The sequence below is a fragment of the Hemitrygon akajei genome, chromosome 1 (assembly GCF_048418815.1).
Source record: "Hemitrygon akajei chromosome 1, sHemAka1.3, whole genome shotgun sequence".
NCBI lineage: Eukaryota > Metazoa > Chordata > Chondrichthyes > Myliobatiformes > Dasyatidae > Hemitrygon > Hemitrygon akajei.
The window spans coordinates 211,819,562-211,840,389 of NC_133124.1; the positions used below are offsets into that span (position 1 = coordinate 211,819,562).

Consider the following 20,828-nt stretch of genomic DNA (forward strand, 5'->3'; position numbering starts at 1 on the left):
GCCGGCGAATCCATCCCGCCAGTCTTCCAAAAGCTCATTTGTACCCGCAAGCTGTACGTAAGCTGATCCTGCACCGGTTCCGAGGTCCCTGATTCCATTGTGCCCATTGCGTTGAACCAGCATCACGTCCCGAGTACTGTCTGCTCTCGGACAGGAGTCCAAGGATCAGCTATTCTGCGAATGTTTTCAGCACCAAAGTATTTTCAGACCCTTGTACTCACCCAGTGCTTGAAAGCAATCAAAAATCACAGCCCTCCTTTCTGCACTTGGACCTTGCATCACGTGGTTAAAAGTCATTTTAGAATCGCTTTTGGAACAATGGCCACTTTGTCTCAATGATTCACTTTTATTATTTGGTGACCTTCTGTTCCCTCAAGTAGATGGAACAAGAAAAGGCAGCATTTAGAATGAAATTATAAAGTCTTTTTTGTTTTCGTTTACAATTTTCTTTAAGTTTTCAAACAATATTTGATCTTGTTATATGCCGTTGGGCTACTGCTGGGGCAGCACATTGGTTCAGTGAATGGCACACACAAAATGCTGGGGAAATTCAGCAAGACAGGTCAGCATATCCGGAAAGGAATTAACGGTCAACATTTCAGATCTGAAGAAGGGTCTCAGTCCAAAATGTTGACTCTTTATTCCTTTACATAGATGCTAAGCTCCTCCAGCGTCAGAATCAGAATCAGGTTTAATACCACCAGCAGATGTCATGAAATTTGTGTTGGCGCGTGGCCTAGTGGATAAGGCATTGGTCTAATGACCTGAAGGTCACTGGTTCGAGCCTCAGCTGAGGGGGGCGTGTTGTGTCCTTGAGCAAGGCTCTTAACAACACGTTACTCTGTGACGACACCAGTTGGGTCCTAATGCCCTTCCCTTGGCGAGGCATGGAGAGGGGAAGCAGCTTGCAGCTTGGGCAACTGCTGGTCTCCCATACAACCCTGCCCAGGCCTGCGCCCTGGAAACCTTCCAAGGCACAAATCCATGGTCTTATGAGACTAACGGATGCCTATTGTTGTCTTTGCAATAGCAGTACAATGCAATATATAATATAATAAATTAAATCAGTACAGTAAATCAGCAAAATCAAAAATAAAAAAAGTAGTGAGGTAGTGCTCTTCAGTTCAATGCCCATTCAGAAATTGGATGACAGAAGGGAAGAAGCTGTTCCTGAATCATATAATGTATACCTCTTTCCTGATGGTAGAAATAAGATCAAGGCAGAACCTGGGTGATGGGGGTCCTTACTGATGGATGCCACCTTTTTTGAGGCATCACTCCTTGAAGATATCCTGGATGCTGGGGAGGCTAGTGGCCATGATGGAGCCGACTAAGCTTACAACTTTCTGCAGCTTATTTTGATCCTGTGCAGTAGTTCCCCCCACCCTTCCCCCCTCATACCAGATGGTGATGCAACCAGTTAGAATGCTCTCCATGGTACATCTGTAGGAACTTACAAGTGTCTGGTGACATACCAAATCTCTTCAAACTCCCCATAAAATATAGCCACTGTCTTACCTTCTTTGTAGCTGCATTGATCCAGGTTAGATCATCAGAGATATTGACACCAGGTACTTGAAATTGCTTCCTCTTTCCACTTCTGAGGACTGGTGTGTGTTCCCTCATCTTAACCTTCCTGAAATCCTCAATCAGTTCTTTGGTCTTGTTGATGTTGAGTGCAAGATTGTTGCTGCGACACCACTCATCTAGCTGATATGTTTTGCTCATGTACGCCCTCTCGTCACTGTCTGAAATTCTGCAGCAATAGTTGTGTCATCGGCAAGTTGAGAGATGGCCTTTGAGCCATGCCTCGTCACACATTTTATGCATTTTGTGTGTGTTCCTTTGCAGCATCTGCAGAATCGCTCGTGTTGATGGTTAAGTTAGTAGAACTGTTACCTCACAGCTCTCGTGTCCAGAGTTCATTTCCTCCCAGCTTCAAAAATCAGTGGCTTGGTAAATTTAACTGGCCTGTTCAGATTGCCCCTGGTGCGAAGTTGGGTGGGGCTGTTGTAATGTGAACAAAGTCACCAGAGAGACACTGAAGCTAGTGAATGTAGAAGTGTTTTATTCAACAAAAACGAGCAGTAAGCATCATATTGAGGAAGTCTTGGAGGAAGAGGCCTCACGACCTAAAAGTACTTGACATTTTTAAATGCTAAAGGTCAAAGGTAACAGCAGGTCAATTCTAGAGTTACAATGTATCTACAGTGCTTCCTTTGAATTACATGTGGGTTTTTTTACTCACCTCTGTCTTCGCATCCACACTCCAGACACCCAAAATGAATGTTAATCAGCATTGCCTGGTTTGCAATCAACTCCAGTCAAGAGTTCCAGAGATACTGTTGTTCAGGGCTGCGTTTTAACTTTAAACTACAATCCATGTTCATGTGTAAAGATTGGTTGCTAGTGAAATTAATACTTGCTATATACCCTACTCCAGAATACGCCCTAACAGTGGGATCTAGAGGGGGATGGGCTGATGGGAGAATAAAATGGATTAAAGTAGAATTAGTGGAAAATTGTGTGCACGGTGGTCAACGCAGACTTCTAAGTTCAAAGTAAATTTAGTATCAAAGTACGCATAGTCACCACATACAACCCTGAGATTTATTTTCTTGCAGGCATTTGCAGTAGAAGAGAGAGATACAATAGGATCAATGAATTAAAAACTACACTCAAACAAAGATTGCACACAAAGAAACAGTCTTGGTAGGCTTAAGGGCCAGTTTCTTTGTTGCATCTCTCTGTGATTCAGATGCTGTTTCATGCAAGGAAGCAGAGTTAAAGAAATTTGGGCATATATGAAAGCACAACAGGGTGAAATTTGGTATTGCAACCAAACGTGAGAATTGCAGAGGGGGCGGGTGTGTATTATGCAATTCAGCTGCAGAGTCATAGGATCATACAAAACAAAAACAAGCCCTTTGGTCCAACTCGTCCATTCCAAACAAGCTTCCCATATAAGCTAGCCCCGTTTGCTGGCATTTGCCCATATCCCTCTAAACCATATATGTCAAACTCAAGGCCCGCGGGCCAAATCCGGCCCGCGGTGGAATTATCTTTGGCCCGCGAGATAATATCTAATTACTATTAAAGCTGGCCCCAGTAATCGAAGCGCCTATGGCGTATGATATGGCTAATGCTGAGTTTATTCAGGTACCAGGTTTTCAGGGTTTTTAGTGTTTATTCGGCAGTCTTGCTCGGCAGTCTTCTTCATAAGAAACGGAATTTGTAAAGTGAAACACTTTGTAGTTATAGCAGAGACTGAGACACATGAGAGCAGGCTGAAAAAACGGAGGCAACGAAAGCTGCGTTCGCACGCGTCCGACTGATCCGGCCTGCATGAAGCTGCATTTTGCTCAATCCGGCCCGTGACCTAAAATGAGTTTGACACCCCTGCTTTCCTATTCATGTATCTGAGTAAGAGCCTTTTAAATGTTGTTAATGTACAGTGCTATTCCCACCGCTTTCTGTAAGGAGTTTGCATGTACTCCCTGTGACTGCATGGGTTTCCTCCGGGTCCTCCAGTTTCCTCCCACAGTTCCAAGAAGTACTGGTTGAAAGGTTAATTGGTCATTGTAAATTGTCCTGTGATTAGGCTAGGATTAAATAGGGGAATCGCTGTGAAGCGACGATATTTTCAAAAATTATGAAATGAAAAGTTTCTAAATATCAAAAAATTACTATAAAGAGCAGTAAACAGTAAAAAAAAACTAAATCATATCAATATTTGGTGTGACCACCCTTTGCATTTAAAACTACATTAGTCCTCTTAGGTACACTGTCATGCAGTTTTATAAGGAAATTTGGAGAACTTGCCATAATTTTTCTGCAGACTTTGGCTGTCTCACTTGCTTCTGTCACTCTGGGTAATCCCAGACAGCCTCGATGATGTTGAGATCAGAGCTCTGTGGAGGCCATACCATCTGAAACCATATAAAAAATCTAGGGTGCCAAAGACTTGACCACAGTACGGTACCTGCTCTTCTTCTAACAACTATTCCATGTGCAAGCCACCTTCAATCTGAAAAGATTGCCCCTCAGGTTTGTATTAAATCTTTCCCTGTTACCCTAGGCCTATGTCCTCTACTTCCTGATTCCCTAAGTCCACGGAAAAGGCTATGTGCATTCATCTTATCTGTGCCCCTCGTGATGCTATGCACCTTTGAAAGATCACCTTTCAGTCTCCTACACTGCAGGGACTAAGTTCCAACCTGCTCAATCTCTCTCCATAACTCAGTCCTGCCTGTCCTGACAACATCCTCACAAATCAGCACAGTGGAAAGACTGGTATTTCTGTTGTGACTCCCACAGTTTCAGGACATCCTAAGGTGCTTCAGAACTTAGGAAGATATTTTTGTGAGCAAGGTGGAAAAGGGATCACACTGTGTGAGATGGTGGCCGGGAGCCACCAGGATCAGGTCTGGTAGACAACCAAGGAGAGGAGAGGCGAGACTCTGTCCTGTGAAATGCTCAGAGGTCCTGGTCCATCAGGGAAGAATCTATCGACGAAAGATTAAAGATAAGTTTTGTTTGTCACATGTATGTCAAAACATACATTGAAATGCCTTGTTTTGCGTTGGCGACCAACACCTTCTGGGGATGTGCTGAGGATAGTCTGTAATTTTCGCCATATTTCCAGTGCAGACATGGCATGCCCACAACTTACAACCCCTTACCCATACGTCTTTGGAAAGTCGGAGGGAACCAGAACACCTGGAGAAAACCCACACAGTGAGAATGTACAAATTTCTTACAGTCAGCAGTGTTAAGTGTTATGGTATAACTACGCCATGTCTTGTCGTCTTTCATTGTGGCCAGGCAACAGCTTGGGTCAGCTCCATCACTTTAAGAAGCTCTTTTGCATTAGAACCTGGCAGCTGCAACATGAGGCGGATTTTGCATGCAGATTGGCTGTGCTGCTGCGGCCCTGCTGTGCAAGCTCCCATTGTGGGGGCCTGAAGCAGGAAATGCCAATCATATTGACCATCCACATGGAACACAGACGGATTATGCACTCTGCCACTGCAGATTTAGGCCATAGAGAGGTGTTCCTAGGTTGGTGATTCACCAATTTCAAGGACAAGTCTGCATATAGGGCACTGCTGAGACCACCTGGAGTATTAGATCTCCTTATTTATGTCGGGATACTAGTGCTTTGGAAGAAGTTCAGCGAAGAAAGAGGAGCAAGACCTCTTATTCTGTCCCGGCGGCCTCCAGCCTGACAGCATGAGCAACAATTTCTCTAACTTCTGGTAATTTCTTTCCCTTCCTCTTGGTTCTTTTTGCATCCTCGTTCTGGTCCCCCTCTTACCTCTCTCTTCCCACCTGCCCACCACCTCCCTCTGGTGCCCATCCTCCTATCCTTTCTCCCATGGTCCACTCTCCTGCCCTATCAGATTCCTCCTTCTTCAGTCCTTTACCTCTTCCACCTATCACCTCCCAGTTTCTCACTTCATCTACCTTTCCCCCTCACCTGGCTTCACCTATCACTTGCTATCTTGTACTCCTACCCCTCCCCCACCTCCCTCTCCTGCCTTCTTCCCCCTTCCGTTCCAGTCCTGATGAATGGTCTTGCTTCGAAATGTTATCTGTTTATTCATTTCCATGGATGCTGTTCCTCCAGCATTTTGTGTGTATTACTCTGGATTTCCAGTATCTGCTGAATCTCTTGGGTTCAGAGATTCTTGTCTAATACTTTGAGTGAGTGTGTTGACTTATGATAACAGGTTTTCTAGGCAAGACTTGATATCTACTTAGACGAGAAAGAAAGACATGATTGAAGCATGAGTGATACCAAGGAGTCTTAATGGGATGTGGAGAACTTGTTTCCTCCTGTGGGAGGATCTAGAACTTGAGGGTCACGGTTTAAAAACAAGGAGTCATCCATTTTAGAAACGATACCATATGGGAACAGAATTAGGCCACTTGGCCCATCAGTCATTTTAGACAGGGTTGAGTTGAAATTATTTTTCGAAGAGTTTTGCAAGTCTGGAATTTTAAGAGCATAAGACATGGGAGCAGAATTAGGCCATTCGGCCCATCGCGTCTGCTCGCCACTCAATCGTGGCTGATTTATTTTACCTCACAACCCCATTCTCCTGCCTTCTTCATTGTCAATGGACAGTAGAGGCAGAGCGTATGAATATCGTTTAAGGGCAGAATTGGATTGGTACTTAAAAAGCAAGGGACAATAATGAAAAGGTGAGGTTACAATCAAAGCATCTGTGGCAGAGCAACCTTGAGGGGCTCCTGTTTTGAATATTTATAGAGGTACAGCACGGTAACAGGCCCCTGCAGGCCAATGAACCCAAACCGCCCAATTACATCCAGGTGACCAATTAACTTGCTGACCCGTACGTCTTTGGAACGTGAGAGGAAACCAGAGCACCCACGCTGACACGCGCAGAACGTACAAGCTCCTTACAGAATTAACAAATTTCACAACACATGCCGGCGATAATAAATCTGATTCTGAGAGTGAACCCGGATCACTGGAACTGTAATAATGTTACACTAACTGCTAGCCTGCGGTGACACAGAAAGCTAGCTGATCGCGTGAGTATCGATTTCTCTTTCTGGTAAACAAACCCCCCCCTTTCTTCTGTTCCCCACTTTGGCCTTTTACCTCTTGTCACCTATCACTCCCCCCCCACCCCCGGTCCTCTCCTTCCCTTTCTCCTATGGTCCACTCTTCTCCACTATCAGACTCCTTTTTTCTCTGGCCACGGAGCCTTCCTACTCACCCGGTTTCACCTATCACCTTCCAGCTAGCCTTCTTCCCCTCCCTCACCTCCTAATTCAAACATCTTCCTCCTTCCTCCTGGGTCCTGAAGAAGGGTCTCAGCCCGAAAAGTTGACTGTTTATTCATTTCTATAGATGTTGCCTCACCCGGAGCTCCCCCAGCATTTTTGTGTCTGTTGCTTAACATTTCTACAAGCTTCTTTTTGTGGGACGCTGTTGTCCAGATAAATGGCCTCCCTGAATCTTGTTCCAGTGCACAGCTGCGTGCCGAAGATGTCTTGACCGTGTTTGTAGAGAGCACCACACGATGTGCAGATGGAACTCCACGGGCTTCCGGTCCTTGGTGTCCTGAAAGAACTGGATAACAGATAATCATTCAAGAAACAAAAGGCCTTCATCAGCCCAAATGTGTCTGACTATCTGGGGAAAACGGTGTTAGATCAAGTTATAGGTTACACAACTGGTCTGTCATTTGCTGATAAGATTCTGAGAAGCTTGTAATATCAGGTCAGGGGGCAAGATTTTCTCCAGCGGACACTACATAAAGAGGGGAATAAAAGCAAATTTATGGCACTGCGGTGTGCTGGAGAACTTACAGCTCCTTCTGACAGGCAGCAAATTCATCTTAAGATCTAATCATTTGATATCGCTGTTACTCAGTCCATCCTACACAGCTGGGGTGAGCCATTGATCTGAGCCATTATGACAGAGTCACTTTAAAATTGCTTTGAGTTCCATAGTCCAAAGTAAGTTTATTATCAAAGTACCACCTACTATCTTGAGGTTTGTTTTCTTGCAGACGTTTATAGGAGAAGTTGTGAAAATCTGTAAATAACCAAGACTGACAATGTGCAAATGAAGACAAATCGTGGAAATAATAAAAACAGTAAATAAATAACATTGAGAACTTGAGCTGTAGAGTGCTCGAAGGTGAGTCTGTGGGTTGTGGAATCAGTTCAGTGTTGAGGTGGGGAAGTTATCTACGCTGGTTCAGGAGCCTGATGGTTATAGTGTAATAACTAATCCTAAACCTGGTGGTGTGCGACCCAAGGCTCCTATACCTCCTTCCCGATGGAAGTAACAAGGTGCACTCTGAAAGTTCTTCTTGGGAATTTCAAGATTCAAGATCCCAGTATGGAGGGCTATGGTTGATGGGAGGAGGGAGTTTACTGTTTCGGCACAGACTAGATAGGCCAAAGGGCCTGTTTCTGTGCTGTACTTTTCTGTGACTCTAATAATTGTTACTTCGGATCCGATGCAGCACAAAAAGACACAATAAGTTAAACCATATAACAATCACAGCACGGAAACAGGCCATTCCGGCCCTCCTAGTCTGTGCCGAACTCTTAATCTCACCTAGTCCCACCTACCCGCACTCAGCCCATAACCCTCCACTCCTTTCCTGTCCATATACCTATCCAATTTTACCTTAAATGACACAACTGAACTGGCCCCTACTACTTCTACAGGAAGCTCATTCCACAAAGAAAGCAATAATATAAATACATTGGAGAACTATAATTTTATTGTATGTACAGTACACAAAATGATGTCTCCTCCCTGATGGGAGTGGGACAAACAGTCTATGAGCAGAGTGAGTGGGATCCTGCATGTTCTTGCTGGAAACTTTCTGTATCTATGTCCTTGATGGCGGCTGGGCTGGTGCCAGTGACGCATTGGGCAGTTTTGACTGCCCGTTGCAGAGCCTTCCTGTCTGCCACAGTGCAGTTTCCGTACCGCGCCGTGATACAGCCCTCTACTGCGCATCTGCAGAATGCTGTGAGCATCGATAATGCATAGTCCAGCTCTCTTCGGCCTACATAGAAAGCAGAGGTTTTTGTGGCAGGAAACATTACTGAATAGGATGTATCATTTTAACAGAGAGGAAACTAGTGGCAAAGGGAAAGCATCCCTCACTCCTCTCCCTCAGCATATTGGGATCTCTTATGTCCAAGATACGGCTGCTTCCCAGGTAACCCATTGTTACTTGGGACACAACTGCATTTTGGGCAGGAGAAGTTCTGTAGCTGCTCTAAATCTTGAGAAACAGACACTGATGGAGGGTCCTGGCCTGACACGTCTGCTTGATCCCCTCCATTGATGCCTCCTGACTTGATGAGTTCGCCCAGCAGTTTGTGCGTGTGATCTCACAGAAGGAGGCGCAGACTGTCCGAGAAGATTCCGCTCAGCGAGGCAGAACCTCCAAGAAACAGAATCTCAGAGAAGCCGAAATTCAGCGGCATTTTGGGTGTATGTTGGTTAATTGAGTGATAGCTGAAGCCAGGTATCAGTGGGGTTAGAGGGATTCCCCTGCTGTATTAGAGCAGAGCAACTACCTGAGGGGCAGGAAATAGCGCAGTTACTAGTTTGTGGGTTTGTAGGGTGGATTAATGTCTCTGCACAAGGGTGTCACCTTAGTGCAGCGGTGAAGGTAACGCTTTACAGCGGGCTCAATTCCCGCTGCTGCCTGTAAGAAGTTTGTACCTTCTCCGTGTCACTCTGTGGGTTTCCTCCAGGTGCTCTGATTTCCTCCCATATTCCAAAGATGTGCGGGTCAGTAGGTTAATTGGTCACCTGGATGTAATTGGGCGGTTTGGGCTCATTGGCCTGCAGGGGCCTGTTACCGTGCTGTACCTCTATAAATATTCAAAACAGGAACAGAAGCCCCTCAAGGTTGCTCTACCACAGATGCTTTGATTGTAACCTCACCTTTTCATTATTGTCCCTTTATCCCCTTGCTCACCAATCCAATTCTGCCCTTAAAAGATATTCATAAGCTCTGCCTCTCCTGCCCATTGAAGATGAAGAAGCCAGGGGAATGGGGTTGTGAGGTAAAATAAATCAGCCTTGATTGACGAACAGACTTGATGGGCTGAATGGCCTAATTCTGCTACCACGTCTTACACTGTTAAAGTTCCGAAGACTCTCAAAACCCTGAAAAAAAAATTTCACCTCACCTCTGTCTAAAATGACCAACGTGCCTGATGGACTAATTTGTATAGTTTCAATAAAGGGTGACCCCTTGTTTTTAAACAGTGATCCCCTAGTTCTAGATCCTCCCATAATAGGAGACATACAGTTAAGGCTCCTTGGTATCACTAATGCTTCAATCATGACCCTCTCTTTCTTTGAAGTAGATACCAATTTTTGCCTAGAAAACCTTCCTTCATGAGGCAACGCACTCACTCAGGGCTGGATCTTGAGGGCTGTCTGCAGCACATCCTCATTGAATTAAGCAGTGCATTTTACTGTGTGTTTTGATGTACATGTGACAAATAAATTTAATATTGTTAACCCTTAGTTCACAATAGTGGACTGCTGTATGGCCAGTCATGAACACAACTGTTGTGTTTGCACTCTGTGTACCTGGACTTCAGTAAGGGCAGGGACCATTCTGAATGATCTTCTGTGGCTGTTGGTCAACTTGGAAAAGAAGCTTGTTTTTTCTCTCTGATGGCCGCTGAGACTCTGCCCCACTCTGCTTAGTAACACACACCAGCCTACGCAATAGGTGGAAGGTGTGGCCATTCTTAATAAATATTGCAGCTTGCAACTTGAGGTTAGATAGGAAACATTTCAGCTCCTGACTGTAAGTGATGGATGGAGACACTGAGTCTCAAGTACAGCTGCGTGCGTTTTGCCACATACTGCACCCAGGGGTTGGTCTTAGCTTTGTGGGGGGAATTCCCTTTTCTGCCTGCAACACCCTATACTACGCTGAGAGGAAATCGCTGACAATGACACAGTCTACGCTTGAGTCTTTCAACAGTAGTTAGATGTTCTCAGCCAATTACAAATTGAAGTCACTGGTGTGAGTTTGGAATGGTCGCTAGCCTGCGTGCATGGTGTAAGCATAAATGTATCGAAGGAGGAAGACCACCCCTTCATTTTCTGTTCTGTAATTAGGGGCAATTGAGATGAGTCACAGACTGTGATGGAGCACGTGGTAATGTCTTTACTGTTCATACCCAGAAGGTTTACAGTAACAAGGATAGAAGCCAGAAATCTGAAATTCTGAATCATGTATTGTGATAGCACGTTTCAAAAGAACACTAGATGAAGATCATTATTGGAAAATTGAATGTTCTACAGGAATGAATAGAAACTAGTTTATGATTACTGGTGTTCGCTACATCATACAGATACTGCCACTTCCTTTTTCATCTTTGCTAGTCTCATGAGTTCCAAGTCTTTATGAAAACCATTGATACCAGTGGCAGCATAATTTTCGGTTGGATATCTAGAAAGTGTAGTTGTCAGTAAATCATTGCTTGCGGGATCAGAAACCCTCATGTATCGGAGACCCTTCCAGCCAAGTCAGTCTTTTCAACCCTTTCTCTCATGCCTCTGGGTAAGTGTTTCAATTTGTGGATAACATATTGTATTTTAATTTTGCTTAGAATGCTTCTAATAACTGCTGGTTTTAACTTGATTTCTCATTTTTCAGTAATAGAGTACAAACCGATACTTTGAAGTTGTTTTATCTCAGGTGGAAAGCTATCAGAAGTATATTTTCATAGTTATAAATTATTTAGTAAAATTATCTTTGTTTTACAACCAACTGCTTATGTGTAGGATGTAATTCAGTCTTAATTATAAACAGATAGTCGTTCATAGAAATTTTACACTGTGTAGCGAATTGCTATTTAAACATAAAGAGAAAGGTTCTCAGATAAAAAGGTTGTAAATTAAGTTATAATTTACAAGAAAAGTTTCACAAATACTTAAGTGAGATCATACTTTCCAGTTTTTGCAATGTGTCTCTAAACCAGTGAAGAAACTCCAGTTCTTAATTTGTAAAATAGAGCAGGTGAAACATTTCTTATTTTTATTAAACTTCTGTATTTTTTAAATTAATTGTGAAACAAGAAATGGTGGCAGAAATTAGCCAGAAAATGGCTGCTTATGAGTGAGTAATCGATTCTGTACCCTAAAATACAGCAAGTAAGTTTAATACTGTGTTTTATTTTTTTTAAGAGTTTTCAAACTCTCATTAAATTGGGATAATATTAAGCCAGAAATGGTTTAAAACTACCCAGTCTTTTGTCTGGTTACAAGTATTTGGGGTTGATTTTAGATCCATCCTGTGGGGAGAAGCAGGAAATTTACAACCAAACACATTATTAACCAATTCAGATACATTGTTAACACATGGGAGGTATATAGTGAATGAACCACACATTTAAAATAGCTGGAAGTCTGATCATAAAACCATAAGCCAGAGGAGCAGAATTATGCCATTTGGCCCATTGAGCCTAATCTGCTAGTCCATCATGGCTGATTTGTTATCCCTCTCAACCCCATTCTCCTGCCTTCCCCACATAATCTTTGGTGCCCTTTCTAAACAAGAACTTAACAATCTTTGCTATAAATATACCTAATGTCCTGGCCTCCACAGTCATCTGTGACAATGAATTCTACAGATTCACCACCCCATGGTTAAAGAAATTCTGCCTCATCTCTGTTCCTAAGGGATGGCCTTCACAGAGAGCCTGTGCCCTCTGGTCCTAGATTTTGAGAGAAATAATAACGCAGTCAGTGGAACAGACTTGATAGGCCGAATAGCCGAGTGCTACTCCTTTGTCTTATGGTTTCTTGCAAGAATACAGAAATATCAAGTAGCCAATTCTTTGTAATTTTTGAAGCAAAATGATCTCCACACCGGTGAAATAAATTCAGAATCAGGTTTATTATCACCGGCACGTGTCGTGAAATTTGTTAACTTAGCAGCAGCAGCTCAATGCAATACGTGATATAGAAGAAAGAAGAAAAAAAATAAATAGGCGAGTCAATTACAGTATATGTATATTGAATAGAATAGAGATCATGAAAAAACTGAAATAATATATAAAAAAGGTGAGGTAGTGTTCAAGGGTTCCATGCCCATTTAGGAATTGGATGGCAGAGGGGAAGAAGCTGATCCTGAATTGCTGAGTGTGTGCCTTCAGGCTTCTGTACCTCCTCCCTGATGGTAACAGTGAGAAAAGGGCATGCCCTGGGTGCTGGAGGTCCTTAATAATGGACACTGCTGAAGATGCCCTGGGTACCTTGTAGGCTAGTGCCCAAAATTAATCACACTGGCCATGATTCCTTATATCAGGAGCCCTGATGAAGGGTCTTGTCCCATAACCTTGACTGCTTATTCCACTTCATAGATGCTGCCTGACTTGCTGAGTTCCTGCACCATTTTGTGTGCGTGTGTGTTAATCTGGGTTTCCAGCTTCCTGAGAATCTCATGTTGTTTATGATTCCTTATGTTTTGTTTGTGTTTATTAATTATCAGTGCATTCAGCCTCCGGCTTACCCGATGAACTTTTCTATATCCTCGTGATCTGTCCATTTCTTTCTATACCCAGCTCAGCAACCCCCCCCCCCCCCATTACACTGTTTCTTTGCTCTCCTCCACCCTCTCCATCTGCCCATCACCCACAGCCTCCTCCCACTAGGTCCTATTGCCCCTTCCCCTCTGCTATTCCCATCCGTCCTCCCCTCCAACCTTGTTTGATCTCTTGGTCCACCTTCCTCTCCATTATCTGCAGCTTTTTGCCACTTCCTCTTGTCACCTCCCAGCCTCTGGTGCTACTCCAACTGCCCCTTCCTCCGTCTGCCCGTCCCTCCGCCTGTTCACCGACTTACTGCCTATTACACTTCTGGGGTATAGGGCAGCAGTGAAGGTCCACCATCTCTGGCGGAGTTCAGGGCTTCCTTCATCACGTCAGTAGCTTCCTCTCGGTTTTCACCACTGTCAGTCATGCAAGTCCCAGGTGGAGACTCAGGAATACCATCACACCCAGATGCAGAAGGAGACTTCATGGCAGTTTCCATAACAACTTTGTTTTACCAGTCAGGGTTGTTAGCCCTGAGCTGAACACCCGAACCTGGAGGACTGGTGGACCACTCGTCATCTCTTCTCTAGCCTTTGAGCTGTTTGGCATGGGTGACCCCACCAAGAGCCCTAACTCCAGCCAACATAGCTCCATGGGTCATTGAGGTATGCAAGCCTCCAAACCATGACAAGGCTATTGTCCTCTTGGATGGCCTGCTCACCTGGATCGACCTATCACCTGCCTGTTCTTGCTGCACACCTTCTCTCCACAGCTTAATACCAGCTACATCCCTTTGCCTTTCTGTCAAAATAAAGAGTTTGACCCAAAACATTGACTATTTATTTTCCTCTACAGATGCTTCCGAATCTACTGAATTCCTCTCATATCTTGTTCTTACCGCAAGCCTGAAATGTTTTAGTCTTATTTCTGCATTATGAAAGCTTCATAGCATTGGTCTTTAAATGTCATCCTTGCTTTAAAAAATTGCTGATACTCGTATTGCTTTCAGAAGCAATAGTTCACTCAGAAAAAGCCATCAACATTATGTAGACTGCAGAAGGCAGTAATTCAGCCAGGAAACAGGCCCTTCGGCCCAACTCATCCATACTGACCACGTTACTGGATGAGCAGCCAGAATTATGAAGCTTCTCATAGCCACAAGAAATTCTGTAGATGCTGGAAATCCAGAGTAACGCACACAAAGTGCTGGAGGAACTCAGCAGGTCGGACAGGATCTATGGAGGGAAATAAATAGTCAATGTTTCAGGCCAAGACTCTTCGTCAGGACAGGAAAGGAAAAGGGCATTAGGTGGGATGGAGGGGAAGAAGTACAAGATGGTTGGTGGAAGGTGAAGCCAGATGAGGGGGTGGGGGAGGGGGAATGAAGTGAGAAGCTGGGAGGTGATAGTTGGAAAAGCAGACATCCCACCCTTCAAAAACTCATTTCAGGGAGAACCGTGAAGTACTTGAGCAGCCTTCCCTGTGCTTAGCCTCCGTAATACGTTGTGGTCCCTAAAAGAAATAAAAGCACAAGGTGTATCCTTATTATATTGTGACGTTAAAATATGTACTTATATTTTATTATATTATCATGGAGTCATTTTTTAAATTCAAGTCTACAAGGAATTTGACCTCATCACGTAGAACATCAATAGAGTAGCTCCTTCACAGCTAGCCAGCTAGAAATCCAAAGCAACACACACAAAATGTTGGAGGAACTTAGCAGGCCAGGCAGCATCAGTGGAAACGAGTAAACAATCGACATTTCGGGCTGAGACCCTTCATCAGGTATATAAAATGACAAGAGGCACAGATTAGGTTGACAGCTGGCACCTTTTTCTCAGGGTGGAAATGGCTGATACCACAGGGGCATAATTTTAATGTGATTGATGGAGAGTATGGGGGTGGGGTTTCTCTTTTACGCAGAGAGCGGTGGGTGTGTGGAGCACTCTGCCAGTGATAATGCTGAAGGCAGATACATTAAGGACATTTAAAAGACTCTTATATAGGCAAATGCATGAAAGATAAATGCAGGGCTATGTGTGAGGGAAGGTTTGATTGATCTTGGAAGAGGTCAAAAGGTTGGCACAACATTGTGTGCCCAACAGTCTGTACTGTTCTGTTTTCTATGAATGGAAGGGCAGGTCAGATTGCTCTTGGAGTAGGTCAGAAGGGTGGCACAACATCGTGAGCTGACGGGTACTGTTCGATGTTCTGTGAATGGAGGGCGATGAATCAAGTATGGGCAGAAGCGTTTGGTTTAATTTGGCATTAGCTATCGTTTGCTGAAGGGCCTATTCCAGTGCTGTACTCTGTGTTTTGTTTGATAGTCTTCCAATCAAAAGCTGATGCTGTGAAAGCCAATCGTAGTTCACTTCTGCCTTCAGGGTCGGAGAGATGTCTTCCCTACTCAGTTTTGCTCACCCATGACTGTTTGTTCCACCAGAGAAACTGATTCTTACCTGCCTCCTCAGTTCAGGGGCAAATAGGGATGGGCGATAAATGCTGGCATTGCCAGCACCATCCACATTCAGTGAACAAGCAAAAGACGTGTGTGAGGAACCAATCTGTGCCTCAGCTCAGTTTTTACGTTCAGGTTGTCATACCAAGATCACACTGACAACATTAGGCGGCACAATAGCATAGTGGTTAGCACCACACTCTACAGTATCAGTGACCCTGGTTCAATTGTAAGGAGTTTGTACGTTCTTCTCGCGACCACGTGGGTTTCCTCCTGGTGCTCTGGTTTCCTCCCACATTCCAAAGACGTACTGGTTGGTAAGTTAATTGGCCATTGTAAATCAGGCTAGGATTGAATCTGCGCTTCAAATCAATATTCCTATATCGTTCACAGTGTCTGTGCAATTGGGACTTAGAAGCTTGAGGGGACATTTGATAGAGGTATACAAAATCATGAGGGGTATTGATAGGGTAAATGCAAGCAGGCTTTTTCCACTGAGGTTGGATGGGACTGCAACCAGAGGTCATGGGTTAAAGGTGAAAGGTGAAAGGGGGAACATGAGGGGAAACTTCTTCACTCGTAGGGTCATGAGAGTGTGGAACGAGCTGCCAGGGCTTGACTTCAATGCTTAAGAGAAGATTGGGTGATAGGGGTATGGAGGGCTATGGTCCTGGTGTGGGTCAATAGGAGTAGGCAGATTAAATGGTTTGACATGAATTAGATGGGCCAAAGGGCCTGCTTCTGTGCTATACTTTTCTAAGACTCTATGGCTCTAAGATGTCAAATTAAAGTGCACGTGGTCTATTTCCCAGCGGCCATGTGTCCGTTGAAATGCCTCGTCAACTGCTACTACGACTACCCATGGTAGCGGATTCCAAGCACCTATTAATTTGTGGGGGGAAAAACTTAGCCCACTCATTTCTGTGAACTTTTGCCCTTGCACCTTAAAGCTATGCCTTCTAGTATTTGATATTTCTGTCCTGGGAAGAGAAAATCTATCAGAGTTTTAACACGATTGCTGATTACGGATGAAGTGAAGAGAAAATTTGACTCAGCCAAGCAAGATGAAATAGTGAAGTAAAAAGCTTTGAGTCATGAGAACATGTAATGTGATAAAACAAAATACTGAGTGGTGCTGAGGCAGACATGTTCAGAAAATTAAAGATAGGGCAGCATAATGCTTTACAGTACCAGCAACCTGGGTTCAATTCCCACCGCTGCTCGTAAGGAGTTTGTACGTTCTCCCCGGGACCACGTGGGTTTCCTCCGGGTGCTCTGGTTTCCTCCCACAGTCCAAAGACAAACCGGTTGATAGGTTAATTGGGTGTTGTAAATTGTCCCGTGATTAGGCTAGAGCTAAATCAGGGGATTGCTTGGTGGTGACTCTCAAATGGCCAGAAGGGCCAGTTCTGCGTTGTATTTCAAAAAATAAATGTTCTTGATTTTACATTAATTAGTTAAAAAATATATTGAGGAGTTATTTACAGGGGAGTGGAGCGAAGGTTCTTCACTCAATGATTTATGGGATCTGAAACTCAGTGCCTGGACGATGATAGGGCCCGAAACTTTTCCCACAAATGAACTCACCTGGATGACCCCTTGAAGAAATGTGAGGTGCAGATTTATGGATGTAGTGTTGGAAGTTAACCCAACACCCAGTCACAATTCCTGTGAGGGCCTCCATGACCTCCTTTCATGGAGCAATTGTTCATTCATTGTATGCTGTGTCATATGACATAGGCAATCATCTTTCTCCCATGATCATAATTGTTCTTGGCAAACTTTTCAACAGAAGTATGCCATTGCCTTCTTCTGGGCAGTGTCTTTACAAGACGGGTCACCCCAGCCATTATCGATACTCTTCAGAGATTGTCTGCCTGGCATCAGTGGTCACATAACCAGGATTTGTGATATGCACCAGCTGCTCATACGACCGTCCACCACCTGCTCCCATGGCTTCACGTGACTCTGATCGGGGGCTAAGCTGGTGCTACACCTTGCACAGTATTGTAGTAATCTTATGTATTGCGCTTTCTGCCACAAGAAAAAAAAAGACAAATTTCATGATTCTGATATGGGTCTCTGCTGTGGACTGAGAATGGGAAAAAAAGGGAAAGAAGAGGACAGAGCAGGAAGCACCAGAGAGACATTCTGTAATTACCAATAAACCAGTTGTTTGGAATGAAATGACCTTGCCTGGTGTCTCAGGGTTGGGTGTGTCTGTACTCATGCTGCCCTGCCCCAGCACACCTTCCCTGCCACCTGTCCTACACCCCTCCTGCAGTACCCCATCCTCACCATTCCCAACATCCTTTGCTCCCACCAGATTCACAAACTCGCTCTCCACTCCACATTGATAGATGCGATACTGTGTAATAGTCTTTGGCACCCCAGCTCTCTCTGTCTCTATATATACAGTATGTGCCTCAGACTTTGGCACCGTATTGTACCTGCCTCATTCACATCCTCTGGCATCTCATTCCATAAACTCACTACCTTTTGTGTGAAAACATTGCCCCTGCGCACCCTATTGGATCATTCCTGTCACCTTAAGCCAATGCCCTCTTGTTCTTGATTCCCTAACGCTGAGAAAAAGACACTTTCCTCTGCTCCTCTGATTGCATACACCTCTATTCTTCTCTTCTTCTTTAATCCTTTGCGCTCCTTATGGAACATAGGGCCTCGACAAAAGACCTCCACTTCCTGCGATCTCTAGCAGATGTTTTTGCAGTCTCCCAAGTTTGGCCGGCGGCTTTCAGTTCATCCAAGAGCCTACGCCTCCAGGTTTGCTTTGGGCGACCTCTTCTTCTCTTCCCTTGTGGATTCCATTCGAGTGATCGTCGAGTGACATTCGACTGGCTCTTCCTCAAGGTGTGACCGACCCATCTCCACTTCCTCCTCCTTATCTGGAATACAATGGGCTCTTGGTTTGCTCTCTTCCATAGGTCTAGGTTTGACACTCTGTCGTACCACTTGAGGCGGAGGATCTGCCGGAGGCATTTGTTGAGAAAGGTATACACCTTTATTACTCCCCTACATTTGTTTGATTCCGTGATCTCCTCGGCAGCAAGGGAGAAAGCAAAGATGGATCAGTGTTGAGTTTATTGCAATGTGAACAAGACCACGTGAGCACAGGAATGATGAAAATCTTATTTGCAACAGCATCCCAGCCACATAGCATCAGATTAGTGATGTCACAAGTGAAACATAAATTAAAATTATACGCAATTTTTACAAGAACTAAACAAAAAAATTCCATTTTAGTGCGAAATGATCAAATTTGTCATGGCACAGCCAAAGTGGGCCTTGTGAGTTGCTCCTCCCCCAGCAGAAGCTGCAAAATATATTAAATGGCCAAGATAGATCTTTGATGGTAGATCAAAGTTTAAGGTATATTTAATTTCAAAGTACATATATGTCACCATGTACAACCCTGAGATTCATTTTCCCGTGGGCCTACTCAGTAAATCTATAGAATAGTGACCATAACAGAATCAACGAAAGATCGCCCAACTACAGGTCCACAATCCCTTATCTGAAATTCTGAAATCCGAAAGTCTCCGAAAACTGAAGTTTTTTCGCCGACAGCTGACGTCACTCAGGTGTGACATGGTAGCACTAGCAGAGGCTGCCAGACGTCAGTTGTGGCTCAGCGCTTGTACTGATAACACGTGCATTTGCTGTTCGCTGATATGTTGTGTTCACTGTTGACTTTGTGTTTAATTTCACTGTGAAAATGTCAAAAAGAGCTGCAGATACCCCTATGGGTAACAATGAGAAAAAGAGAAGGAAGCATCTATCATTATCAATAACGCAGAAAGTGGAGTTATTGCAGAAGCTTGATCGTGGTGTGTCTGTGTGGCGACTTACTGAAAAATATGGTGTCGGAACTACCACTGTATATGATTTAAAGAAACAGAAAGACAAGTTACTGAAGTTTTATAGTGACAGTGATGTTCTACATTTACTCCAATAAGTCATTTACCACGTGTTTGATTTGGTTCGTTTTTAGCTGTATATTTTTATGTTTTATTGAATGTTTTTGTTGGAAATTAAAGTTTTTTGTTGTCATTATTCCCTAAACAATACAGTATAACAACTACTTACATAGCATTTATAGGTATTATAAGTAATCTAGAGATGATTTAAAGTATACGGGAGGATGTGCATAGGTCCGGAGCTCCGCCGGGTCCTAAAGTCCACCCACACTGAGACAGATTAAATCAGGGACTTGAGCATATGTGTTTTTTGGTATCCACGGGGAGTCCCAGAACCAATAAGGAGGGACTCTGAAACCAGAAAAATTCTGAATTCCAAAATGCAACTGGGCCCAAGGGTTTCGGATAAGGGACTGTGGTAGGATGTTTAACCAGAGTGCATAAAGCAACAAACCGTGTAAATAGTCATAGACTCTCAGAAAAGTACAGCAAAGAAACAGGCCCTTCAGCCCATCTGGTCCATACCAAAACCATTTAAGCTGCCTACTCCCATTGACCTGCACCGGGAAATTTTGCGTTTAATTAAAAAAAAAGAAATAACAATAATAAATAAATAAGCAATAAATATCGAGAGCATCAGAAGAAGAGTCCTTGAAAGTGAGTCCATTAGTTGTGGGAACATTTTGATGATGGGACAAGTGAAGTTATTCCCTTTGAGAGATGGTTGAGGGGTAGTAACTGTTCCTGATCCCGGTGGTGTGAGTCCTGAGGCTTTTATACCTTCTTCATGATGGCAGCAGTGAGAAGAGAACACGTCCTGGGTGGTGGGGGGGAGGTGTCCCTGATAATGGATGCTGCTTTCCTGTGACTGGTTTACATGTAGATGTGCTCAATGGTGGGGAGGGCTCTAGCCCTGATGCACTGGGCTGTATCCAGTACTTTTTTGTAGGATTTTTCATTCAAGGGCATGGATGTTGCCTTCTTGAGGCAGTGTGTCCTGTGGTTACTCATGGGAGGGATGTGTCCGTGGTGTATTGGGCTGAGTCCACTCCTCTCAGCAGCCTTTCTTACATTCCTGTACCAGACCATGATGCAACCAGTCGGGAGGCAGTGTGTGTCTCTCACCCTGCGGCTGCGTCCCCTCAAATATGCAATGACCAACGTGCACAAAGATCTTGTCCTGTGACAACAACTTGTGTGCGCTGCGTAATTTCTTCAATAAAAACAGTATGAATAAGCCCGTTGTAAAATCTGCAGACAAATCATCGCAGACTCCGCGTTGTCAACACCGTCCGCGTCAGAAACTGGAAGAGGACGTGTGATCGCATACGGTTGTAAAATATGCTTAACATGCC

At 44.1% G+C, this 20,828-nt stretch overlaps 1 protein-coding gene across 6 annotated transcripts in view; it reads left to right on the top strand.

Annotated features, from left to right (window-relative positions):
- tet3 (tet methylcytosine dioxygenase 3) overlaps positions 1–20,828 on the top strand; it is a 329,399-nt gene that overhangs the window by 140,782 nt on the left and 167,789 nt on the right. The window contains exon 1 of one of the 6 annotated variants that reach the window (XM_073059949.1): positions 10,749–11,099. The exons of the other annotated variants lie outside the window; for them this stretch is intronic. Coding sequence (XP_072916050.1) covers positions 11,040–11,099 — 60 coding nt within the window. The 5' untranslated portion in view covers positions 10,749–11,039. Of the gene's footprint in view, positions 1–10,748; positions 11,100–20,828 lie in introns of those variants that run through there. 6 annotated transcript variants of the gene reach the window in all.